Here is a 23,797-nt window from a genome sequence, read left to right as displayed (position 1 = left end):
AAAGATAATTGCACTTTAATGAAACACAAAGACTTAAACCAATGGGAGTGAACCTCTAATTGTGGATTGTAGTCTTTAGCATTTAAATAAGTTGGAAATCTTTCTCTGATTGGGTAAGCCCAGATATGACCATTTAGACAGTCTCTATTCCCATCTTTTCTGAATGCAAGTGGTGTGTGAGAGACAGACATTGAGGAAATTCTCAGGGAAGACTTGTCCTCTTAAAATCAAAAAGATACCAAAGGGAGCTCGGGATTATAGGGCTATAGGATCTGGGACTCAGTCACCTCACATTGTGCTTGATGCTCTCCCAGCTTCCTATTCTATCGGTGTCATGGGAGTTTTTGTTTTATGGCCATAATTTCATGAGCAATTCCAGTCAATTCCATTAAAGACAGAAGCACTAAGCACTGAGATTTAGATAGAAAATCATGTGTTAATGAACTAGACTAGGCCAGGCCAGGCACAGTGGCACATACCTATAATCTCAGCACTTTGAGAGGCCAAGCTAGGTAGATCGCTTGAGCTCAGAAGTTTGATACCAGCCGGGGCAACATGACAAAACTTTGTCTCTACAAAAATACAAAAATTAGCCAGGTGTGGTTGCCCATGCCTGTAGTCCCAACTACTTGGGAGGCTGAGGTGCGAGGATCACTTGAGCCCGGGAGGTCAAAGCTGTAATGAGCCGAGATCATGCCACTGCACTCCAGCCTATGTGACAGAGTGAGATCCTGTCAAAACAAAAAAAACAAAACAACAACAACAACAACAAAAACCCTTATGCCTAGGACTCTGCTGCTCTGTCATTGAAATACTAAAATATTATTTAAAACAATAAGAGGCAGGCCTCAGCAAAATTATGACACAGGCAACGTTTGTATGTGTGTGTGGGGTATAATGTATAGGGTATATAGGTTATATCACCTTGCCTCTCCAGGTCTCTCTCCTGATTCCTGGTTTTCTTCCTTCTATTCCCCTGTAGGTACATATCCTGTATCATAGCTCCTGAAGGGCCTTTTGATTAGCTAGTATTACCTTAAAATGTTGACTAATAAGAAAACCTATCAGTTAATATTTCAAGTATTAGTTATACAGTATCCATAATGGTAGAGTTGAAAGAGACTTTCAGACTTATCAAGATCAACCCTCTCCCTAGTTTTACGGGCAGGGAAGTCCAAGGTCAAACAAGGCCAAGTGGCTTGTTCGAAGTCATACAATTACACATAGGGAAGTTATGCCTAGAACCCAGACCTCCAAGCTGGGTGGCCTAAGGCTCTTTCTATTTTATTGAACTGTCCACCAGCTTACATCCCTTCCCAAAACTCATACAGAGATTATACAGAGAATCACTTCCTATCTATTCCTGCCAAGTTCTGAGATACCTTCTACATTGAATTTCTCCTACAACTCCTCCCTTCTGCCCTCACCCTCCTCTTGTACTTCTTTCCTCTGCAAATGTTATCTTCTAGCCAGTCGGTCCTCCCACTCACCCAAACCCATGCTACATCCCACCCCGTGCCCTACTTTTACTCATTTCCTAAGTAGGACATTCTGTATAAAACCCAAAGGCCACAGACATTGTTGCCCTCACATGAGAAACAGCTCTTGGCCTGTTGAGCTCCACATATAAAGTAAAAGCATTTGATCTGAAAATAGATGTTATCATCATATTATTACAAGGAAATTATATGACTGGAAGATAAGGGCTTTCATCCTCGGCAGCCCTGACTTTCCTCTTGGAATATTCTTCATAGGTCTAATCTCTAACCCTTACTCAAAATGGTAAAATGTAGGAAAACTTAGAAGTCACCCAGAAGAAAACCAAAGATTCCTAAATGCCAGCCCATTTAAAAATTAGATGTACAGACCCCACCCCAACATCAGAATTTGGTAATGGGGACTTAAGCATCTGTAGTTTTGAAAAGCTCCTCAAATGATTCTCTTGAGCAGTTAGGCTTGGAAACCCCTGAGGTAAGCCAATGCCTCATTTTACAGATTAGAAAGTTGAGTGTCAAGCTATACAATCTAAAACTTATTGATTCTCACATATAAATTTTTTTCCTTTTGCAGCTGGTTTGCTGGTAACATCTCCAGATCACAATCTGAACAGTTACTCAGACAAAAGGTAAATAGTCTTGTCTTTAAAACAGCCTCACAGAATCTCTTTGTATTTTGGGGTCCAGAGGCTGATGCATTTCTCATAGAAACCTTGCTGCTAATTACATAGTCAAGTCATTGTAGTGAGGCTTGTCCAGTCTGTGGGTTGCCCGACTCTTCATGTCTAGCCACTACTTCTGTGTCCATTATTTATTGCTGCATAATAAACCACTCCTAAATTTAGGGGCTTGAAGCAGCGGGATTTATGATATCTCGTGATTCTGTGAGTCAGCTGGGCCAGCAGTTCTTAGGCAGGTTTTGCTTAGGGGCACACCTGTGGCTGCATTTGGGTGGTGGGTTGACTGGGGGCTTGGGTTTAGCTGAGGCAGTCAAGTGGAGTTCCACAGTTCTTCCCCAAGCAGCCTCTCCATGTGCCTTTCTTGGGCCTCCTCACAGCATGGTGATCTCAAGGCAGTGGTTGAAGAGGACGAGCCCCACGGTGCAAGCACTTTTCAAGTCTCTGCTTTTGTTGTGTTTGCTAAGGTCCCGTTGGTCATAGCAAGTCACATGACTCAGCCTAGAGTCAGTATGGGAAGGGACTGCTCAGAGCATGAATAAAAGAAATGATTTATTGGAGGCTGTCAATGTAGCCATTAACCTGAGCTCTGTCACTGCTCATTAGCACCTAGACCAGAGTATAGCAGATGTGATACAGTATATGTTTATCTGACTTTATTACTAATTAGTATGGAATGCCAGTAGCAAACTCTTTTGATTTCTAAAAATGACACTTCGATATAGTTTAACCTGATAAAAACACTAAACACTACACTTATTTCTTTGAGGGGTGCTAGTGAGAATGTAATGACTTCATGTGGTGTTTTGTCACATTCATAGTTTATAATCTGCTCTTTCTGAACCTTCATCGCTTAGTATTAGCACAAGTCATTGAGAAAGACAGCTTGAGTATAGAACTTTAACAACTGATTTATTCTGGATGTTTGGTTTTCTAAAACCTTCCAAGGGCATGATACGGTGATACATGGTTCGAAATTGCATTTCTTAAAGATGAAAACATTAGGCTTACATAAGCACAACATCGAGAAAAGTATGTTATAGCGTTAAACATTAATTGGAGAGGAAGTGTTCACACACATAGGGAAGATCTGTAAAGAGATTGAGTGAGAAACCTGTGCCCTTTGTGACATATAAAGTCAATCAAAAAGATTTATTTTCCAACTACCTACCATGCAAAATCATTTTCGAGAATAATGAAAATATTTTCTGTTCCTTCTATATTTTCCTTCCTTTTTAGGGAAAAGAAGGAGCATTTATGGTTAGAAATTCGAGCCAAGTGGGAATGTACACAGTGTCCTTATTTAGTAAGGCTGTGAAGTAAGTATGATAAGGATTTATTTCTTTTACCTTTCTGCATATATTCTTTGAATATGCTGGTCACAGTCACATTTTGGGATAAGACATCATCTTTAAACTCTGGAATTTCAAATCAAAGTATTTCTGTTGAATGTGACCATTTATAGTTGCCTCCACCACCCTCACCCCACTGCCCCACCATCCTTGCCCCACTACTTTCAAGAGGCCATTCTCTGGCTAATCCTCTCCTGCCCCACCCTAGGCAGTAACAGAGTACCCAGAGCACAGCATGCCTCAGTAAATGTTTATTAAGAGACTCCTGGGTGATTCCCTTTCATTTAGGTCTAAGCCTAGAAAGAAAAAAAAATAGCAGTGGAGACTCTATACTCTCAGCCCTAGCCACCTGCTGAGCAAAGATGCCTACTCCAGTGTCCAGTTCTCAGTAAGTCCTTCCACTGGGTTCGGAGTTAGCAGAAAGGTTGACTCAGTGCCGCTGTGTTCTCTACACAGCTTCCTTCCAGGGCTCTGTCCTCTTTGTGTGACTAAAAGTTCTTGTTTGAGGCCAAATTTCTAGATCCAATTCCTGGCTCTACTATTTCAGGGCTTTGTGACATTGGGCAAGTTTCTCAGCCTCTGTGCCTCAACTTGTTCATTTGAAAGGGGAACATAATGATTGTTATGTTCCATGAGTGGAGTGAGTTAATTCATATGTTATATCCAGAACAGTGCCTGACACATAGTAAGCACTTAATAAACTAACAGTAATTACTATTATTGTGGTTGTTGCTGCTGGGGAAGAGTAGTTCTACCTACTGCACTCCCTGTACCCTAACACTTGGGCATAAAAGACACCCCACAGTCATCTCATGCAAATCATCATCAGAATCCTTCTCCAGAGTTTTACAAGCCACTTTCTTATTGGTAGTTAGCTCTTTTTTTCCTTCTGATCATCCTCCAAAGCATATGGGAAAGCTGTTTTTATTTACACCATATTGCAGATGAGAGGATTGAGGTTCAAAAAGAGCTTGTGAAGACCTACCTGGAGCTAATAAGTGACTAGTTGAAGCTGGGCTTTCAATAGCCAAGTCATATTCCTACACCTCTGTGCTTACACTGAACCCCCAACATTTTGGAATGAGAATCTGGTCAAATACTGATTAGGATCTTTTTTTAAAAATTTGTATGTGTGCGACTCTTTTTTAGCAGCTATATTGAATGATCATCTGCCTTGGTGCCTTCTCCATGTGCCCTACCCCACAGTGCATATATGTATATTTATAATAATGAAGTAATAAAAACGTTATTTTATTTTGAAATTTTTTACAGAGTGCCTACCTACACTTGAGATAATAGGATGTACCCTGAATTGTCCCACAGCACTTTCCAATGACAGAATCCACGTCCCCAGTGCATCTCATATATTATTTTTCACATGGTAACACCTGGATGCTGGCTAAAGCCAACCCAGTAAGAATCAGGAGAAGACTTTGTTGACCGAGTATCAAAAGCTTTGTGGTCCTCTGGCCCTGCAGTTTCAGCCAAACCTGGTATCAGATTTCCTCCTAGTCGAGTTTCTTGACTCCAGATTCATTTTTTAAGGTAGCCAGGTGGATAAATCAGCAAATAGATAAAGAATCAAATGAATACAGAAGCCCTCTTTTATGAAACCTCATCAATGGCCTTCAGTGAATTGTATGCTGACACCAAAAGCTGATTAAACATTTGCAGCAAAGAGAAGAACCCTTTCTCCTTTAGCACTTGCAATTTTTACTCGGTTGATGTTACAGCAACAATTTTTAAATTTTTTTAGCTTTTATTTTAAGTTGATGGGTACATGTGCAGGTTTGTTATAAAGGTAAACTCTTGTCATGGGGCTTTCTTGTAGAGATTATTTCATCCCCCAGGTACTAAGCCTAGTATTCAATAGTTATTTTTTCTGCTCCTCTCCCTCCTCCCATCCTCCACACTCAAGTAGGCCTCAGTGTCCACTGTTTTCCTCTATGTGTCCATGTGTTCTCATCATTTAGCTCCCACTTTCAAGTAAGAACATGTGATATTTGGTTTTCTGTCCCTGTGTTAGTTTTCTATACAGCAACAATTTATTAACTGTTTCTTATATGCCAGGCATAACCATATAGGGTAGCTAGTGAGTGATAGAACTAAAATCAAAGCCTGGCTCTTGACCACTATGTAATTGTCTACAATGTAAGACAGGTGTATCATTCCTGATTAGCTTAAATCAACGTGCATCAAGTCAGCATTATTGTATAAAAGCAGAGGAAAAGAAAAAAGTGTTTTATGTGGAGAGGGTACAAGTTCACATGAGGAATTAAAGGACATCCCCACCTACTTCATTCTGCATGCCCCAAAAGAGCCTCCTTCCATGTTTTGGGGTGAGGATACCCAACAGCCTAATCACCTTTACCTCCCTCATTTCCACCTCTGTTATTATCCTATAAGATAATTTATGCTCAGAATAATGATCCTGAAGAACTGTAAGCCTCTTGATCATCAAAGAAAGATTCCAGTTTTATACACTTACTCAGGGAGGAGAAGCCTGGAAAGTTGGAATTTTACTGTACATGAATTCTATATGTGCACCAAAAGATACATTGGGTTCAGAGAAGAACTGTCTTCCATAACTACTTTTATAGTTACACCAGGTGTCAAGACTGAGAAAAACACCAGATGCCAAGACTGAGAAACCCTCCCTGACTTCCCTCTCCAAAATTTGCAAATGCATCTAAAATAATTATTTAACCCTGCTTAATCAAGTTTTAATTGTTTATTTAAAATGTTCTAACATTCTCTCTGTTATTAGTGATAAAAAAGGAACTGTCAAACATTACCATGTGCATACAAATGCTGAGAACAAGTTATACCTGGCAGAAAACTACTGTTTTGATTCCATTCCAAAGCTTATTCATTATCACCAACACAATTCAGCAGGTAACTTATTTTAGTTTTTTCTTTTATGGGCCCTTGTTCTTAAATATTAATTTTCTTGGATAATACTGACCCTCCTAATATTCTTAATTATATAAGGAACCATGAAAGTAGGAAAAAATCCTCTCAAGTCTTTTGCCTATCCTAATTTTTAACTTACATTCCTAGGAATATAACGTGATTGTCTCCTTAATGCCAGAAAGAATGAAATTGAGTAAACTAGGTGACTTAGAAAGAGAAATTCTCTTTATAAAAATATTTGTAGGATTTTTCTGTGTATAGAAGCAAGAGGATTATAAATTTTAAGTATTATACAAATATACATATATATCATTGGATCATGGACCAATTGTCTATTATGACAGGGTTTTTTGCATGCTGACACTAGCCCTTACTAATCATTACATATATAAATAGAAATTGTATATTATGTATATACATTACGTTTTTAGAGAGATGAGATCGTTCTACACATATTGCTCAGCTTGCATTCTTTCCTCAACATGTCTTAGAGGTTTATCCATGTGAATACAAAGAGTTTACTTTGGTCTATTTAACAGCTGCATAGAATTCTACCATAGTTACCCCATAATTTATTCACCTAGCCCTCTGTTGATTAGCAGTTGGATCATGTCCAATATTTTCACATTATAATGGATGCTTCAGTGCACAATTCTGCATGCATAGCTCTGTCCATCTATATGAGTGGTTTCTATAGCCAAATCCCTAGAAATGGAATTTCTGAGACAAAGGCTAAGAATACTTAAAATGTACAGATTGCCAACTGCTTTTCAGAAATGTACAATCCTACTAACAACATTTTCTCTCATCCTCACCAACACTGGGTGTTATTAATCTTCTAAATTTTTGCCTAATCAACTGATGAAAATACATCTAGAAATACCCTCTGTTTTCTAGAATAGTGCCACTTAAGAGCAGTGGCTGAGTGAATGTCCAATTTCCACTTAAGAGCAGTGGCTGAGTGAATTTCCAATTTCCACTTAAGAGCAGTGGCTGAGTGAATTTCCAATTTCCACTTAAGAGCAGTGGCTGAGTGCATTTCCAACAGTGAGTAAAAATAAGCCATAAGCTCAGCACTAAATTTGTGCTACTTTATATGACTTGATTCTATGCATGTAAGTAGATTGGCCTCACTTCTGGCTTTCATTTTGGTTTCTACTGTTGTGTTTCCTTTGCCCCAATTTCCTCAAATGTTTATTTTAACCTGTAGTACCTCAGAAGTACCTTTTGGAAAAGGTATTGGACAAACAGACATCTCTAAGTGAAACGATTCCACTGCAGAGGATGCACAGGAAACTTCACAGGATATCAGTAGGAAATATTAAGATGTTTATTTAGATTTGGATTTTTATCTCATTCTCTTACATTTTCTGTTTGTGATTGTATTTTTATAATTCACACCAAATATATATTTTATAGAAACGTACTAATTTTTATATTTTAATTAATTAATTAAGCTGATTAAAGGTGAAGGATTTTTATCAAGCAGAGAAACAAGAAAAAAACATAAAAGTGAAGGATTTTAAAAGTTTGGAGACCACTCATATAAAAACCAGACAAATATATAGAAAAAGGAAGGAGGGGAAAAGTACATGTGTGATAGGTCCCTTGACTTGGAGAGCATTCCACATTTAAAGCAAAAAACATATATACATATATTTGTAATGGGTTCTTTCAAGCAACTATTAAATTTTATAATTATTTTAACCCAGTTTTACCATAACTAAATATAAACAATTAAAATGACTTGACCACTTAATGAAACTTAGTAATAGGTTCAGTTTTTAAAAATTCAGATGGCTTATTATTTTTTATCCTTCTGTATTGTTTGAATTTTTTGTCAAATGTATGTGCTGTGTGTATACATATTTAAGCATAAGATGGTAAAGACATAGCAAAAAAGAAGGGAGAGAATTTTTAAAGATTCCATCATGCAATTAATTTCTATGGGATTTTTAAAAATCACATACAGTGTTTTAGTCATCTAATTTTTGCTTTGCATTGAGCTAATTAGTCAAGTTAAGCACAACTACAACATGAATGGATTCTCTCTCTGCATTACAACATTCTGAACTCTTTGCTTTTTCAGCCACTTTGGAGAAAGACTAGTTGTGAACCAATGTTACATAATGTGATGGGATATGATGTAATGATGTGATATGATGCTGATTCCATTGCAGGCATGATCACACGGCTCCGCCACCCTGTGTCAACAAAGGCCAACAAAGTCCCAGACTCTGTGTCCCTGGGAAATGGTATGGAAACATTCCTGGACTCTTAAACTCCATTTTCCATCATTTTTGATTGAATAATATATGGTTAATTTACTGACAAAAAAAAAAAAAAAAGGAGGAAAGACAGGAAGGAGGCCTCTGCTCAGATTGTATCAGGAAGGATTTTCTTTTAAAAAAAAAAATCTGTCCTCTCAACCTAAATCTGTAAGCTTCTAGCATCACCAAAAAGATCATCAATTTGTTTTCTCTTATTAGACCCCATTATTAGCCTCCAGCACCCCACTGTCCTTTCTTTTTCCTGGATTTTGTGCCCACTCAGCAGAGCTAGTATCCAACCTTATGTTTTAGGACGATCACATCCACCCCGATCAGAGTTTAATTTTTTTATTTAAAAAAATCTAACAATGTTTTACCAACCTAAGGACATCGAGTACATTTTGATGCTGAGCCTCTCCAAGATGCCTCTGATTGGCAAATTGTTTTTGCTCTGAGCCTTCTTGTCAAATAACTGTAGCTACTTCAAGAATAGTGTTGTCCTGGTGCCATCGTCAAGTAGCCACAAGACCACATCACTAAGGTTTTTTTTTTTTAATTTATCAACTTAAAATAAAAAGTCTTGTTTATATTGTCACTGTGAAACTCCCATTGGAGAAGAAATCACTTGGGAACCTGTTAGCCCCAGAGCTTTCTATGCTCATCCTAAAGAATGTCTGTCTTGCCTTGTTAGGAATCTGGGAACTGAAAAGAGAAGAGATTACCTTGTTGAAGGAGCTGGGAAGTGGCCAGTTTGGAGTGGTCCAGCTGGGCAAGTGGAAGGGGCAGTATGATGTTGCTGTTAAGATGATCAAGGAGGGCTCCATGTCAGAAGATGAATTCTTTCAGGAGGCCCAGACTATGACGTAAGTTTTTCCCAAGGAATGGCTCTTTAGCCCTTATCATGGGAGGGCATTAGCACTAATAGGCCTGCTCTTAACTTTGCAAGGCCTAGAGCAAAAGTCCACATACTGTATCATAGACATAAATATTTAGAAGTTATAAATCGGGCTAACACACTGTTAAATCAAATCAGTCTTATGCTCCTACTTTGACAAATATACCTTCATAACAACCTGAAAGGCCATATTCAAATTTAGAATTTCCAAGACTCTACAAAGAAACCAGCCTCTGGCCTGTGGTCTTCCAAACTCCACCCCTGCCCCTCTCCCCCCACACCCAACTCTGTCCTGCACTATAAGGGGCCTCAGTAGTTATGTGCAGACAGAATATTCAGTACACACAAGCTCCCTCTCTGTCTCCCACAAACAGTTATCTAGTGGCTAATAATCTTGGCTAGGGGTAGCGTGCTTTACCCTTAAGTGGACAGACCCCTCAAGGAAGAGTCAGCACAGGTCTTGAAAGAGGACTCAGGACTACATGGATGTGTGATTTCAGAGTCCCAGTGCTCTAAGGGTGGCTGAGAAAGGGATATATAGGAATTGAGTAGGCATGCCTCCTTGGCCCTGTGGCCTCCTTGCCCTGTGGGGAGGTGCACGGTGGGATGAAGAACAGAGTGGGGCTACCACCCAGAACTAATGCAGTACTGAAAACTAATGCTCTACCAACAATATCCTTTTCCATCTTGCTACCTTCAATACAGTCTAATACTCTTCCTAATGTGTCTCAGCTCCCAGCACAACAGCCTTCAATTCTTGGCAATACATATGTGTTCTCTTTCCATCTGTGTCTTCTCTCTCTCTCTCTCTCTCTCTATCCCTCTCTCTCCCTCTCTCTTTCAGTTATATATAATTCTCCCTCTTCTTGTCAACATAGTAAATCAGACTTTGCAGAGTGACCACCATTCAGGTTTGCCGAGGTCTGGGAGGTTTTAGCACTGAAAGTCCTGTGTCCTAGGAAACCTCTCAGCCACAGGCAAACCAGGACAGTTGGTCACTCTACTTTTAGAGACTCGATCAGTATGGTATGAAAAATGATGTTATAGTAGGTCTCTGGTCAAAAATAGTTGAAATAAAAAAATTCCTAACCTGCTAGAGATTGAGAGCACTTTTTAAATTTTTACTTAAACAGTTATACTGTACAGTGTTTACAGGCATTTCTCTAAGCACTTTATAAATATCAACTCACTTAATTCCCATAAGAAACCTATGAGGGTTGTACCATTGTTATCTTAGATTTACAGGAAACTGAAGCACAGAACTGTTGAATAACTTGCCCAGAGTCAGCAAACTAGTAAAAGTGGAAAAGCAGAGATACAAACCCAGGCGGACATTCTCGGGTCCATTTCTTTAGTCATTCTTTTATGAAGACCCAAGGAACCAGGAAAGTCAGAACAATCACTTTTACCATAATTGTACAATTATTTGGAAGCAGAGATGCTATGTGAATATAGGCCTTTCACCCCAGCTGGCTTCATGGGCATATGAGATCTGCACAGTTGCAAGGGCCCCCAGTACCTAGAAGGGCCCTGTGCTTGGTGTAATGCTCTGCTGTTGCCATCTTCAAATAATACTTTGTGATTTTTAAACAAGGATTCCTGCATTTTCATTTCGCATTGGTGCCTGCAGTTATGTAACTGGTTCTGCCTTCAGCGATTGGACTGTCATAAAACTGGGAAGGGGGCCCTTGATATTCTCGTGTTGTAGGACAGATTTCTGCCAGATAGGAACTTTCTGCCAGATTTTTCTCATGGTTACAGGCTCATGGTGTAACCCCTGTGTCTTGGTATAACTTTAAAACATATTTTTACCATTACCAAGCTGGTATCCATAAAAAAAACACACAAGAAGTCATTTAAAAACATCACCTAATCATAAAGAAAGATGTCAAACTGTGCCACACTGGGAAAAAGTCTAATCCCAAATGTAGGGGTCAAACTGAAGCCTACCATGTGAGGAGTATCAGTTAATATGGTGCCCTACCTTGAGCTGCCTGGGCAGTGACTGAATTTGTTCAAGGAATATTCCTTTATTGGGTGATGGACCTTTGTGCCATTGCAAGCCTTCCCTTTGAAGGGAGCAGTGTTGAGTACCATGCAAGTCTCCAAAAGTGCTAAAAGATGAATACTCCCAAGCTCATCACCTTGAGTGACATGATAAGCATTGTCTGTATAGTTAAACTAAGAAGGAAGAAAATAACTTAAAATTTAATAAATTCTTATTAAAATATTTAAGACTTCACATGTTAAATTTAGACTTCTTTACACATTTGAACATTACAGAATAATCCTGTAAATTAGTAAAATTAGATTAATCATATACGAACAAGCTAATGAGCTTGTAAAAACTGAATGTCCCTTCTCAAAAGAAGACATTTATATGGCCAACAAACATATGAAAAAAGTTCATCATCACTTGTCATTAGAGAAATGCAAATCAAAATCACAATGAGATACCATTTCACGCCAGTTAGAATGGCAATCATTAAAAAGTCAGGAAACAACAGATGCTGGAGAGGATGTGAAGAAATAGGAACACTTTTACACTGTTGGTGGGAGTGTAAATTAGTTTAACCATTGTGGAAGACAGTGTGGCGATTCCTCAAGGATCTAGAACCAGAAATATCATTTGACCCAGCAATCCCATTACTGGGTATATATTCAAAGGATTATAAATCATTCTAGTATAAAGACACATGCACATGTATGTGTACTGCAGCACTATTCACAATAGCAAAGACTTGGAACCAACCCAAATGTCCATCAATGTTAGACTGAATAAAGAAAATGTGGCACATATACACCATGGAATACTATGCAGCCCTAAAAAAGAATGAGTTCATGTCCTTTACAGGGACATGGATGAACCTGGAAACCACCATTCTCAGCAAACTAACACAGGAACAGAAAACCAAACACCGCATGTTCTCACTCATAAGTGGGAGCTGAACAATGAGAACACATGGACACAGGGAGGCGGACATCACACACTGGGGCCTGTTGGGGGGTGGGAGGCTAGGGGAAAGATAGCATTAGGAGAAATACCTAATGAAGATGACGGGCTGATGGGTACAGCAAACCACCATGGCACATGTATACCTATGTAACAAACCTGCATGCTCTGTACATGTATCCCAGAACTTAAAGTACAATAAAAATAAAATTTTAAAAATCAACTTCTGCGTGACAAGAAAACAAAATAAAAACCCTATGCAAGCTAAAAGACAAATGACAAACTGGGCAAAATTATTTGTAATTCATATTATAGACAAAAGACTAATCTCCCCAACAAGGCTAATACTTCCAAACTCATTAACAACTATACGAATGCACTGTTTGTTTGTACAATGGATCACTCAGAGTCAGCTCAGAATGTAAGAGTAAAGTACATGCCAATCCAAAAATGTGTCCAAATTCACTGAAATACAATGTAGAACAGAGAATAAAGAGTAATTGGAGTTACTAAGTACTTTCAAAAGCTTTATGCTTAACCGTGAAGACAGTAAAAAGAGTAAAGCAGCGGTTGGGGAGCCTGTTTGGGGAAGTGAAGGTGATATGACAGCACACTGCTAGAGATTCCGTTAGAAATTTAGCTTAACCTGTGCATCTCACAAATGGAAAAAAACATCAAGATAGGTGAGAAAAGACATCATGAGAAAGGGAATTAGGGTAGGAGAATCACACTTTACAAGAAGGTTTGCTTGATTTCTTTTAAGCTCTAGGCTAGTACAAAATTTAAGGTTGATATTACTTAAATTAATAAGAAACACTAAAGAACTCTTCAATGGCAAGATTAAACACTTCCATCTGGAACATCTGATTACTAAATAAATAGCCCATAGCCACATTACGCTCCGTTTTCTTCTACTTAACTTTCTCATTTTAAAAAGGGTGCTGGGAAGAGGTACGGTAAAACCATCTGCCATAATAACATGAAAATTATCTCACTAAAAAAAATCTGAGTGTCCATACCATCATGACCTACCAGAAGTGCTACATCGTATGGTTAGTATTTTATAAATGTGTTAATCAAAAATAATGAAAATAATAATGTAAAATAATTTTTAAAAAATCAAACCTCATCTGACTTCATTTAACCTACATCCTTCATATTCTGATATACTTTTTTAGAATGAAATGTTTAGATATGAAAGTTAATAAAAGGGAAATGATTGTTCTTAGGGTGTGACTTCCTCTAAATAAGTCATGGACGTTCCCAAGATGCCATGAGACTAAACAGGGTTTCCGGTGCAACAGACCATTGCTACCCTGATTCTCTGTAGGAAAGTTGAATACAGCATTCACAAACTGCTAAATTGCTGCTGAAGTCACCAATGTCTGATATGAGGCAGAATTTTTTTTTTTTTTTTTGCCTCCAAAGATAATTGTGCTTGCAATATACGATTCTAAACTTTTCCCTCTCTTTCTCTGTTCAAGTGAAAGGGGGGAAAATTAAAACAAATAGAAATCTGAGAGCAACTCTTTTTCAGTACATGTAGAAAATGGAGTGTGGAGCATTGAACTTTGAAAATCTGTTATTTCCAGAAAACTCAGCCATCCCAAGCTGGTTAAATTCTACGGAGTGTGTTCAAAGGAATACCCCATATACATAGTGACTGAATATATAAGCAATGGCTGCTTGCTGAATTACCTGAGGAGTCATGGAAAAGGACTTGAACCTTCCCAGCTCTTAGAAATGTGCTACGATGTCTGTGAAGGCATGGCCTTCTTGGAGAGCCACCAATTCATACACCGGGACTTGGTAAGCAAAGCCATTGGAATTTCAAAGAAAGGAAAGCAGTCCATGGCTCCCACTGCTGGAGATGGGGTCACTGGTGGGGAAGGCAAGAAGGGCACCATCACTTTTGCTTTGCTCACTTGTGACTTGTTTAAGCAAATGACATTTTTACAAAAATCAATGTAAAAATATTTGAAGTGTGGAAAGAACAGTGAGAATAACATAAGCTGTTAAGGTCTACATAGCTGTGTTGTGGTATGAAGGAGAACAGATGGAAAGGAAAGACTTTGGCCAATTTAGTGTTTCTCAAAACCATTAAACCCAAGTTGACCTTTATTTCAGAAAGGGCTTAGTGCTAAAGCAGGCATTTGATACAATAACTGAAAATGAAAAAAAAAAAAACAAGGAAACAGAATTTGTGTGTCTTTGGATCAGAATGGGAGTGGGGAGTGCTGTGTTTGGTATTCACTGGGATTTATCTTTAGAGATGTTCTTGCACTCAACAGTAGACCTGCATTCACACCAGGCCCGTATGTTCCCTAAGTCACAGGTGCAGCGTTTATGCCTTCAAAGCATCTGTGAATGCATGCACAGTATCTGGTGGTGGAAAGGCAGATTCTAGAAATTTCTCATCTTTCCTTGATAAGCTAAGGTTCTGTGTTTAAAGTGTAATACCTTTTCATGTCGTTTGATAAGGATGGATGCTTGGTTGAAAGTACTCGTGGGAGAATATTTTTATTTTGAAAAATTGAAAATTGCAAAGGAAAGAAAAGACAACTTTAGAGCATTTGGGGGTTGTGCTAGGTAATCTTAGATTTTGCTGAGAATTCTACTGAAGAGGAGGAAAATGTCAGGAGATTCTTGGTCACTTTCACTACTTGGTGATTTTGTTTTTCCTTTAAAGGCTGCTCGTAACTGCTTGGTGGACAGCGATCTCTGTGTGAAAGTATCTGACTTTGGAATGACAAGGTAAGCCAATTCCAAAAGGGCAACCAGTGAAAGGGGGATTTCCATTCACATTTGAACACCATCATAATTGAAGGCCTTGTGGGGATATAGAAGGTGCTCTGAACTGGGGGCTTAGAAACCTAAGTCCCTCCCATACTGCCTCTAACTACCTGTGAAACATGTTTCGCCTCATTCCTTCGCTTATAAGATGGGATTCTTCTTCAGAAATTATCTGAAGTCACTTTTAGTTCCTTCAACAATCTGATACTTTCTATACTTCTAAATAAGTTCCAGAAAGATCCTAAATTTAAATACAGTATGTTACAGCCACATTATTGGATGTTTAAAATTTCTTTTAAATTTTTTTATTTTTAATTTTTGTGGATACATAGTAGGTGTATATATGTATGGGGTACATGTGATGTTTTGATACAGGCATGCAATGTGAAATAATCACATCATGGAGAATGGGGTATCCAGCCCCTCAAGTACTTTGGAGTACTACTCAGCCATTAAAAAAGAATGGATAAATATTTATAATTTTTTAACTCAATCAAGGATCTGCTAGCTCTTTTTGTTTGTTATTTAAAAAAAAAAAAAAAAAAAAAAACCTGATGTTCAAATGGGTAGAGCATTCACGCTAGGAAAATTTTTGTTGTCACATCATTAGATTTTCTGCATCACAAAGTAAGGCATAAAACTAGACTCTGAGATTCTCTTGATGGGCATTCTACCACCACTTGATGATTTGGAACAATTATTTTGATTATGATAGTTTTTTAAAAGTCTTCTTTTACCTTTATCCTGAATCCTAATACTATTTAAGCCTCAGAGCAAATTTTCATAGTTTTACATAGAAAATGAAGACATATACATAGACCTTTCTATTCAACATTTATTGAGTGCCTACTGAATACCTCAGTCCTGCAGGAGATACTGATATGAATAGGATAGTCCCTGCCCTCAAAATGACCACAGTTGAGTCTAGAGGGTAAGTAGATATCCCTGACATTGAGACAAGATACAACTATAAAGTTATGCTGACTCAACATGTAATTCTGAAGGTGAATAATGCATTTAAAAGAGATCTGAAGAGTTGACCAAGGCCAGGTTAATATTTAGCAAACATGGCCCTAAAATGCCATAGGAGGATCTGTTTTTTTAATGTCTTCTCCAAAATTCAGTGTTAGGGGATGCTTTTTGACCCCTGTGGCACATACCATGGAAGATACGGTATTTCCTCTGGGAGCCCTAAATATTGGCAAGATGTCCTTTTAGCTGTGTACTAGTTACCATCACTCCAACCACCATACACTGAGTTCCCTACACTGACACTCCAAACATGTAGCTTTCTCAAGGGCAAGAAAAAATAATCTGCTGACAGGTTCTTAAAGCAGGGAGAAGCTCTCAGGTCCAGGGAACTTTACTCTAAAAGCAGGAATATTGGCTGTTATGTCAGCATCCAGGGAACATGCTGTCACGTTCTCTGTAGCTTTGGAAAAGGGAGACAAGAGATCTTGCTCTGAGTAAGAGATCCTGGAAGCCATGTACCAGCCCTGTTGCTTATGAAGCTCTGTGGCCACATCAATTAGATGCCTGTGACTTCATTTGCTCCTACTAGCTTGAAGGAAGGTTTAAGCCACAAGCATCCCCAAACCAGGAGTGCCAGGGCAGTGTCTGGGTGTCTGGTAATGTCTGGGGAACTGAGGGGTTCTGGGGAGAAAAGTATGGAATGTCCTGTATGTAATCCTATGAAAGTGTAGTTTATTAATATTATTGTTAATATTTAGAAGAATGATCTTCCCAGTCAGCTGTTTTAAATTACAGTGAGATCTCTAAAACATTTGGTGTGTAAATTATATCCAAAATTCCAATTGCCATAACTCCTGTTGTTTTATTTTCTCTAATTAAGAGTCATTATGTTTTTGTTTTTGTTGTGGTTTTTGTGGGCAAATATATGATGTTCTCTTTTATCAATACCATAAATAATATGTACTTATGATAAGAAAAATAGCAATAGTGTATAAAGTAAAAAGTAGAATTGTTAGCAGCAGTGAATCTATAAAGGTCTGCAGCAACTCAAATTCTTGCCTTCTCAAAGGAAAGGATTCGTCTGAGGGGCAAAAGGCAGAGAGAGAGACTGAGGCAAGTTTTTGAGCAGGAGTGAGAGTTTATTAAAAAGTTTTAGAGCAGGAAGGAAAGGAAGTAAAGTATACTTGGAAGAGGGCCAAGAGGGCAACTTGAGAGATCCAACTGCCCTGTTTGGTTCTTGACTTAGGGTTTCATACCTTGGCATAATTCCAAGATTTGCATCTTTTCTCCCCTGATTCTTCCCTTGGGGTGAGCTGTCTGCATGAGCAGTAGCCTGCCAGCACTTGGGAAGGGCTGCACACACAGCGTGTTTAGTTAGGTTGTGCTCATGCTCATTTGAGGCATTTTTCTTTTACCAGTTGGGTATTCCTAGAGGAAGGTCATACACCAGTTAAACTCCGTCATTTTGCCTCTTAGTGCGCATGTTTGACCCCAGTTGCCCAACTCCTGAGATCATATCAGGAAGCTGTTGATCATCAGCTTCAAGTATTTTCTATCTCTTGGGAGACTGCCTTTCCCTGGCACCAGCTGCGACCAATTATTATTTTAGAGAGACGGTTAACAACTGCCTATTACCTGACGGTCACCTAACATTCCTGGGTTGGGGGTGGGGGACCTCTCCTGCCCTGCTCATGTCTGCCTAGCTACCTACTCTGACAGAATCCGTCCCTCATTTTCAGTGCTAGGTGTAACCACTGCTCAGATGTTTGGTGGGTATCCTTTCAGACCTCATTCTTAAGTGTATCCAATCATATACACAAATATGCACATTTACTATTTGTTCCCACACACAAAAAAGTGAAATCACATTATACACACTTGCTTTTGCGCATAACCATATACCATGAGCACCTTTTTATTTTGGTAAAGAGTCATCTCATTTTTTAATGGCTACATGCTATTCGATTGTATTAGTGTGCCATAATATATTTAATTACTTCTCAACATTGGGAACATTAAGGTTGCTTTCATTTTATCATTATTACAAACAAAGAGTTTAGTGAACATCCTAACATGTATTTTGGTTTTGATATCTCCATAGGATATTTTTGTTCATCATTATTCATAACAGCAGAAGATGAGAAGCCATTTACCTGGTTAAACAAATTATGTTTAATTCCTTCCATAAGAAGAAATAATAAGAGGGAACAGTATTCAGCCATTAAACATGATGCTGCAGTAGAAATGTAACCATATGGGGAAATGCTCATGATATACCATTAAAGGAAAAATAAAAGCAAATCTCAATATAACAGAAACCCTATTTTATTCAACTTATATATGTGGGAAATAAGATCAGAAAGTACAAACGAAAATGTATTTGGAGTGATAGAATTACAGGTTATCTTTAGGGTGGGTTTCTGAGTAATTTTATTTTTGCTTTTTTGTGTTTTTCCATTTTTTAAATTTTTTTATTTTTTATTATTATACTTTAAGTTCTAGGGTACATGTGCATAACGTGCAGGTTTGTTACATATGTATACTTGTATACTTGTGCCATGTTGGTGTGCTGCACCCATCAACTCGTCAGCACCCATCAACTCGTCATTTATATCAGGTACAACTCCCAATGCAATCCTTCCCCCCTGCCCCCTCCCCATAATAGGCCCTGGTGTGGGATGTTCCCCTTCCCGAGTCCAAGTGATCTCATTGTTCAGTTCCCACCTATGAGAGAGAACATGCGGTGTTTAGTTTTCTGTTCTTGCGATAGTTTGCTGAGAATGATGGTTTCTAGCTGCATCCATGTCCCTACAAAGGACACAAACTCATCCTTTTTTATGACTGCATAGTATTCCATGGTGTATATGTGCCACATTTTCTTAATCCAGTCTGTCACTGATGGACATTTGGGTTGATTCCAAGTCTTTGCTATTGTGAATAGTGCTGCAATGAACATACGTGTGCATGTGTCTTTATAGCAGCATGATTTATAATCCTTTGGATATATACCCAGTAGTGGGATGGCTGGGTCATATGGTACCTCTAGTTCTAGATCCTTGAGGAATCGTCATACTGTTTTCCATAATGGTTGAACTAGTTTACAACCCCACCAACAGTGTAAAAGTGTTCCTATTTCTCCACACCCTCTCCTGTGTTTTTCTATATTTACCAAACATTTTACACTGAGGTTTTGCTATATTCAGTTAGATATTATTTTTTAAATGCTGACAAACCATAAGCAGCCTCCAGCTAAGCCCACACATTGAAAGGAAGCAAAAGTTCCAGAAAACTGAGGCAATCGACTGAGATTCTGGGTGGCTTCTGTGTCCTTTATCAGCCTGTACCACCACGGCTTAAGGTCTGTGTTGATGTGTTTTCCCTCGCAGGTATGTTCTTGATGACCAGTATGTCAGTTCAGTTGGAACAAAGTTTCCAGTCAAGTGGTCAGCTCCAGAGGTGTTTCATTACTTCAAATACAGCAGCAAGTCAGACGTATGGGCATTTGGTAAGGATATGGCCACATACGACCTGGTCCTGTTTCGTAAACTGACTTCCACAACAGGAAACCACAAGAGTAGCAACGTTCATTTTAAAAGGGCCCTTGAACACTTAAAAAGTTACACATATACCCTGAGACAAGCAAGCGGTTGAAGAAGGTGATTTATTTTCTTGGGTTTGGTATTAGGATGTCTTCTACACATTTTGTAATTTACATCCTGCTAGCACTTTTTCATAAAATCAAAGGGGATAAATCTACTCAGAGGTTGAGGTGGAAGGATTGTTTGAGCCCAGGAGTTCAAGTCCAGCCGGGGCAACACAGTTAAGACCCTGTCTTTAGAAACATCAAAGGGGGTGAAAGTTTTTCCAGTGAAGATTTCAAATAGTTTTTTAAAAGGAATCATTGAAAGCTAAATCTGAGTTTTTGCTAAGCCCAAAAAGTTGAAAAGACATCTATTTTCTGCATGAAAATAATGTGATAGCCATTCCCTTCTGCACTGACCAATTCTTAGTGTAAATACCACACATGACTTGGTACTTTCCTTGATTCGTGCCTAGTTTCAAGCAGTCTCCTCTCTGTTAAAATTTATATTTTAGATTGGGATTGGCAAACCACAGCCCAGGACCAGGTCAGTTGGTTTTTGTAAATAAAGTTTTATTGGAACACAATCATGCCCATTCATTTATGTATTGTCTATGGCTCATTTTATGCTACAACAGCAGAGTAGAGTACTTGCCACAGATACTTCATGTCCCAAAAGGTCTAAAATGCTATGTGGCCCTTTATAGGGTAAGTTTGCTGACTCTTACTTTACTAAAATATCTATATTAAAATTTAGTAAAGGTCATTAGAAAAGGGAAACAATTCTTAAATTGTGACTACATTTTCTGATATTTTTTCTATGTTGTGAGAATATCAAGGCTATTTTCAATCACTGTCAGATGGACCCAGGAGAAGTAATCCAAATGTGACTGAGACTTATTTCATGCCTTAGTTCATAAGTGTAATTTGATTTACTGCTTGTCACCTACAAGATTGCCTTTGAAAAGGGGAAAATTTAGTCATTTATTTCTCTATGTGACACAATTTTTAAAACTATTCCCTTTGTAAAAGTGGCATTGTTCGTTGTTAAAAAAAAAAAAGAAAAAAGATAATCAAATACACATAGAAAAAGAAAAAAAAAATCACAAAGATAGCATTTTGGTGAATACTTGATGCCATGTTGTGCTGATTAACTTTTGTACCTTGTTGTCAAAATTAGTTTTGAGGCTGAGTGCAGTGGCTCACGCCTGTAATCCCAACACTTCAAGAAGCTGAGGCGGGCGGATCACTTGAGGCCAGGAGTTCAAGACCAGCCCAGCCAACAAGGCAAAAACTTGTCTCTACCAAAAACACAAAAATTAGTCGGGCATGGTGGTGCATGCCTGTAACCCCAGCTACTTGAGAGGCTGAGTCACGAGAATCACTTAAACCTGGGAGGCAGAGGTTACAATGAGCTGAGATTGTGCCACTGCACTCCAGCCTTGGCGACACAGCAAGAGACTGTCTTAAAAAAAAAATAGTTTTGATAATCGTGCATCAATTATAAATGATGCCAAAAAATCAGTGCCCTTATTTAATAATTACAGCTTGTTTTTGACCAAAAAAATAGTATTACCCAGCTTGATTATTTACTGTATGCCATAGAAGTTGGCCCCAGATATTTTCCAGCTGTTTATAAACACTAAATTCATTCTTAAACCGTATATCCCAGTGAGGATACCCAAAATGAATCAAGGCCTCTGATAGCAATTCCCAAAATAGAACCCCACAGATAGTTTGAAATAAGTGTGTAGCCTTTCAAAGAGAAAGTTATGAGGAAACTGCATTCTTTTGGATGGTTGTTTTAGATTGTGTGTTTTAAAAGAAAAAAGCAGCCGTAAAATTTGTAAGGTTGCTTTATTATAAATATTTGAAAGTAGGTGATTGTTGAAATTTTCTGACCTTGGCCAGCACAGCACAATTGCCACCATTTAGAGAGCACTTGAAACATCTCAGTGCTCTTTTAAATGCTCTATGTGTTTTATCCTATTTCATCCTCACAGCAAGTCCATGAGGTGCAAATACCCCACTTTATAGACAGAGAACCTGAGGCTGAGAGGGGTTGAGAAACTTATCCTGCCTGTAAGTGACAGAAGTCAACTTCAAAGGCCATGTCTAACTGACCCCAAATGCCACCCTCCTGACCACCATGACCAGAACCGAGATTTCTTAACCTGGGGACTGCAGTTTCCTGGATGAGTTTTGGGGGACTGTGAACATTCTGAAACTGAACACAAAAAATGCTGTGTATTCACTTTTCCAAAAGGTGGCCAGTGGCTTTCATCGGATTCCCAAAAGGGCCCCGACCCATGTAAGATTAGGAGCCACTGCAGCAATAGAAAGGAGAATGTTGTCAATGACTTTCTCTTGAAATTTCCACTGAAAGGTAATCTGATTGTGCAATGAAATTGTTGCACGCAGCTGCCAAAGCAGAGAGACAGAAGGGTGAGGACATCAACCACTCATTCATAAGGGTTGGAGCAGGGGCTCACTACACAGGTAGCTGCAGTGAGGCTGTGTGAGGCTGAATGAAATCTCAGCCACTTCCCAGGAGTAGCTCAAGAATTATGTCTTGGCCCTAAGCGGTTCCTCTGTGGCTGCCCTTGCCATTCACCCATTTTCCAGCAAGCACAGATGTACAGGTATCAGGGAACATGGGGAAGAAACCCCAGGCTCCAGAAGCGATGGCACGGGCTCACCTTCCAAGCTCTGCTCATTTCGCTGGGACTCATTTCCCAGGGATCCCTCGCTCTGACCCATAGCCTTCCTGACCTGTTGTGTGAAACTCACTCCACAAACCCTGTACCTTCTGATGACAGCTCTCTTCCTTTTTTATCTGGGCCACCTCTTGGTGCGGTGCAGGGATCCTGATGTGGGAGGTGTTCAGCCTGGGGAAGCAGCCCTATGACTTGTATGACAACTCCCAGGTGGTTCTGAAGGTCTCCCAGGGCCACAGGCTCTACCGGCCCCACCTGGCATCGGACACCATCTACCAGATCATGTACAGCTGCTGGCACGAGGCAAGTGTATCCTCTGGGTGGGCTGGAAGGGGTCTCAAGCACATCCAGGGTGATTACCGCATCACCACTGGGATGAAGCTTTTTTGAGGGAAAGCACCTGGCACAGAGCAGGAGAAAATGGCTCTCAGCCCCTGCCCTAAAATGTTTGTAATCTAAAACATGCAGGTGCCAAACAATGTACTGAACAACTTATATCCAGCAGTGTTCTAAGAACACTATAAATATTAACTTACTTATGCATCAGGAAACACACTGAGGTAAGTATTATCATTGCTAAAACTAACAGAAGAGTAAACAAAGACTCAGAAAGGTTAAGTGACTTGCCCAAGGTCACATAGCTAGTAAGAGGTAGGCTGGCTAGTGCCAGGGTCCCTGTTCTTAACTGCAACACTATGGAGCTCCTCAAGTAGAAAATGAGTAGCAGAAAACATCTAACCACACGTAGAGAACACATAATGGACACTATTCCGTCTTCTCTCCCCTGCCTCCCAAACACTGAATAAAAGCATTCCATTCAGGTAGAAGATAAGGGTATCTTATGGGGATAACATGGAGCTGAAGTTTCAGGGGATGAATTTGCAAAGCATCCACTAACTTCATAGAACTAACGGAGGTTGTTAAGGAAGTATGAGGCTCCATATGTGCCCTTACTGAACTCAAAGTCTTTATACACACACACACACACACACACACACACACACACACACACAAAACAATGGGACCGAAAACACCTAGCAGTTTATAATTATGTGCCAGAATTAGAAAGACAAGGATTTTGCCATAACTTTCAATGGCAAAAAACGTGATTACTTTTGCACCAATCTAACACAAGAAGAGCTCAGAGGAAAGAGAAACCAGCTTCCTGAGATAAAGCAG

The 23,797-nt window shown here is 39.1% G+C and overlaps 1 protein-coding gene across 6 annotated transcripts in view; it reads left to right on the top strand.

The window, feature by feature from the left end:
• BMX (BMX non-receptor tyrosine kinase) overlaps positions 1–23,797 on the top strand; it is a 58,062-nt gene that overhangs the window by 30,489 nt on the left and 3,776 nt on the right. For 5 of the 6 annotated variants that reach the window (XM_021932409.2, XM_021932410.2, XM_017954095.3 and 2 more), the window contains 9 exons: positions 2,071–2,125; positions 3,413–3,492; positions 6,293–6,420; positions 8,619–8,693; positions 9,400–9,571; positions 14,149–14,365; positions 15,246–15,310; positions 19,708–19,826; positions 22,764–22,921. In XM_021932409.2, the coding sequence (XP_021788101.1) occupies positions 2,071–2,125; positions 3,413–3,492; positions 6,293–6,420; positions 8,619–8,693; positions 9,400–9,571; positions 14,149–14,365; positions 15,246–15,310; positions 19,708–19,826; positions 22,764–22,921 (1,069 nt within the window). Of the gene's footprint in view, positions 1–2,070; positions 2,126–3,412; positions 3,493–6,292; positions 6,421–8,618; positions 8,694–9,399; positions 9,572–14,148; positions 14,366–15,245; positions 15,311–18,422; positions 18,774–19,707; positions 19,827–22,763; positions 22,922–23,797 lie in introns of those variants that run through there. The other variant, XM_021932411.2, reaches the window with a different exon arrangement.

Source organism: Papio anubis, chromosome X (genome assembly GCF_008728515.1).
Source record: "Papio anubis isolate 15944 chromosome X, Panubis1.0, whole genome shotgun sequence".
In the NCBI taxonomy this organism is placed as follows: Eukaryota; Metazoa; Chordata; class Mammalia; order Primates; family Cercopithecidae; genus Papio; species Papio anubis.
Note: the sequence above shows the minus strand (reverse complement) of the source record. Positions and strands in the feature narration are given on the sequence as shown.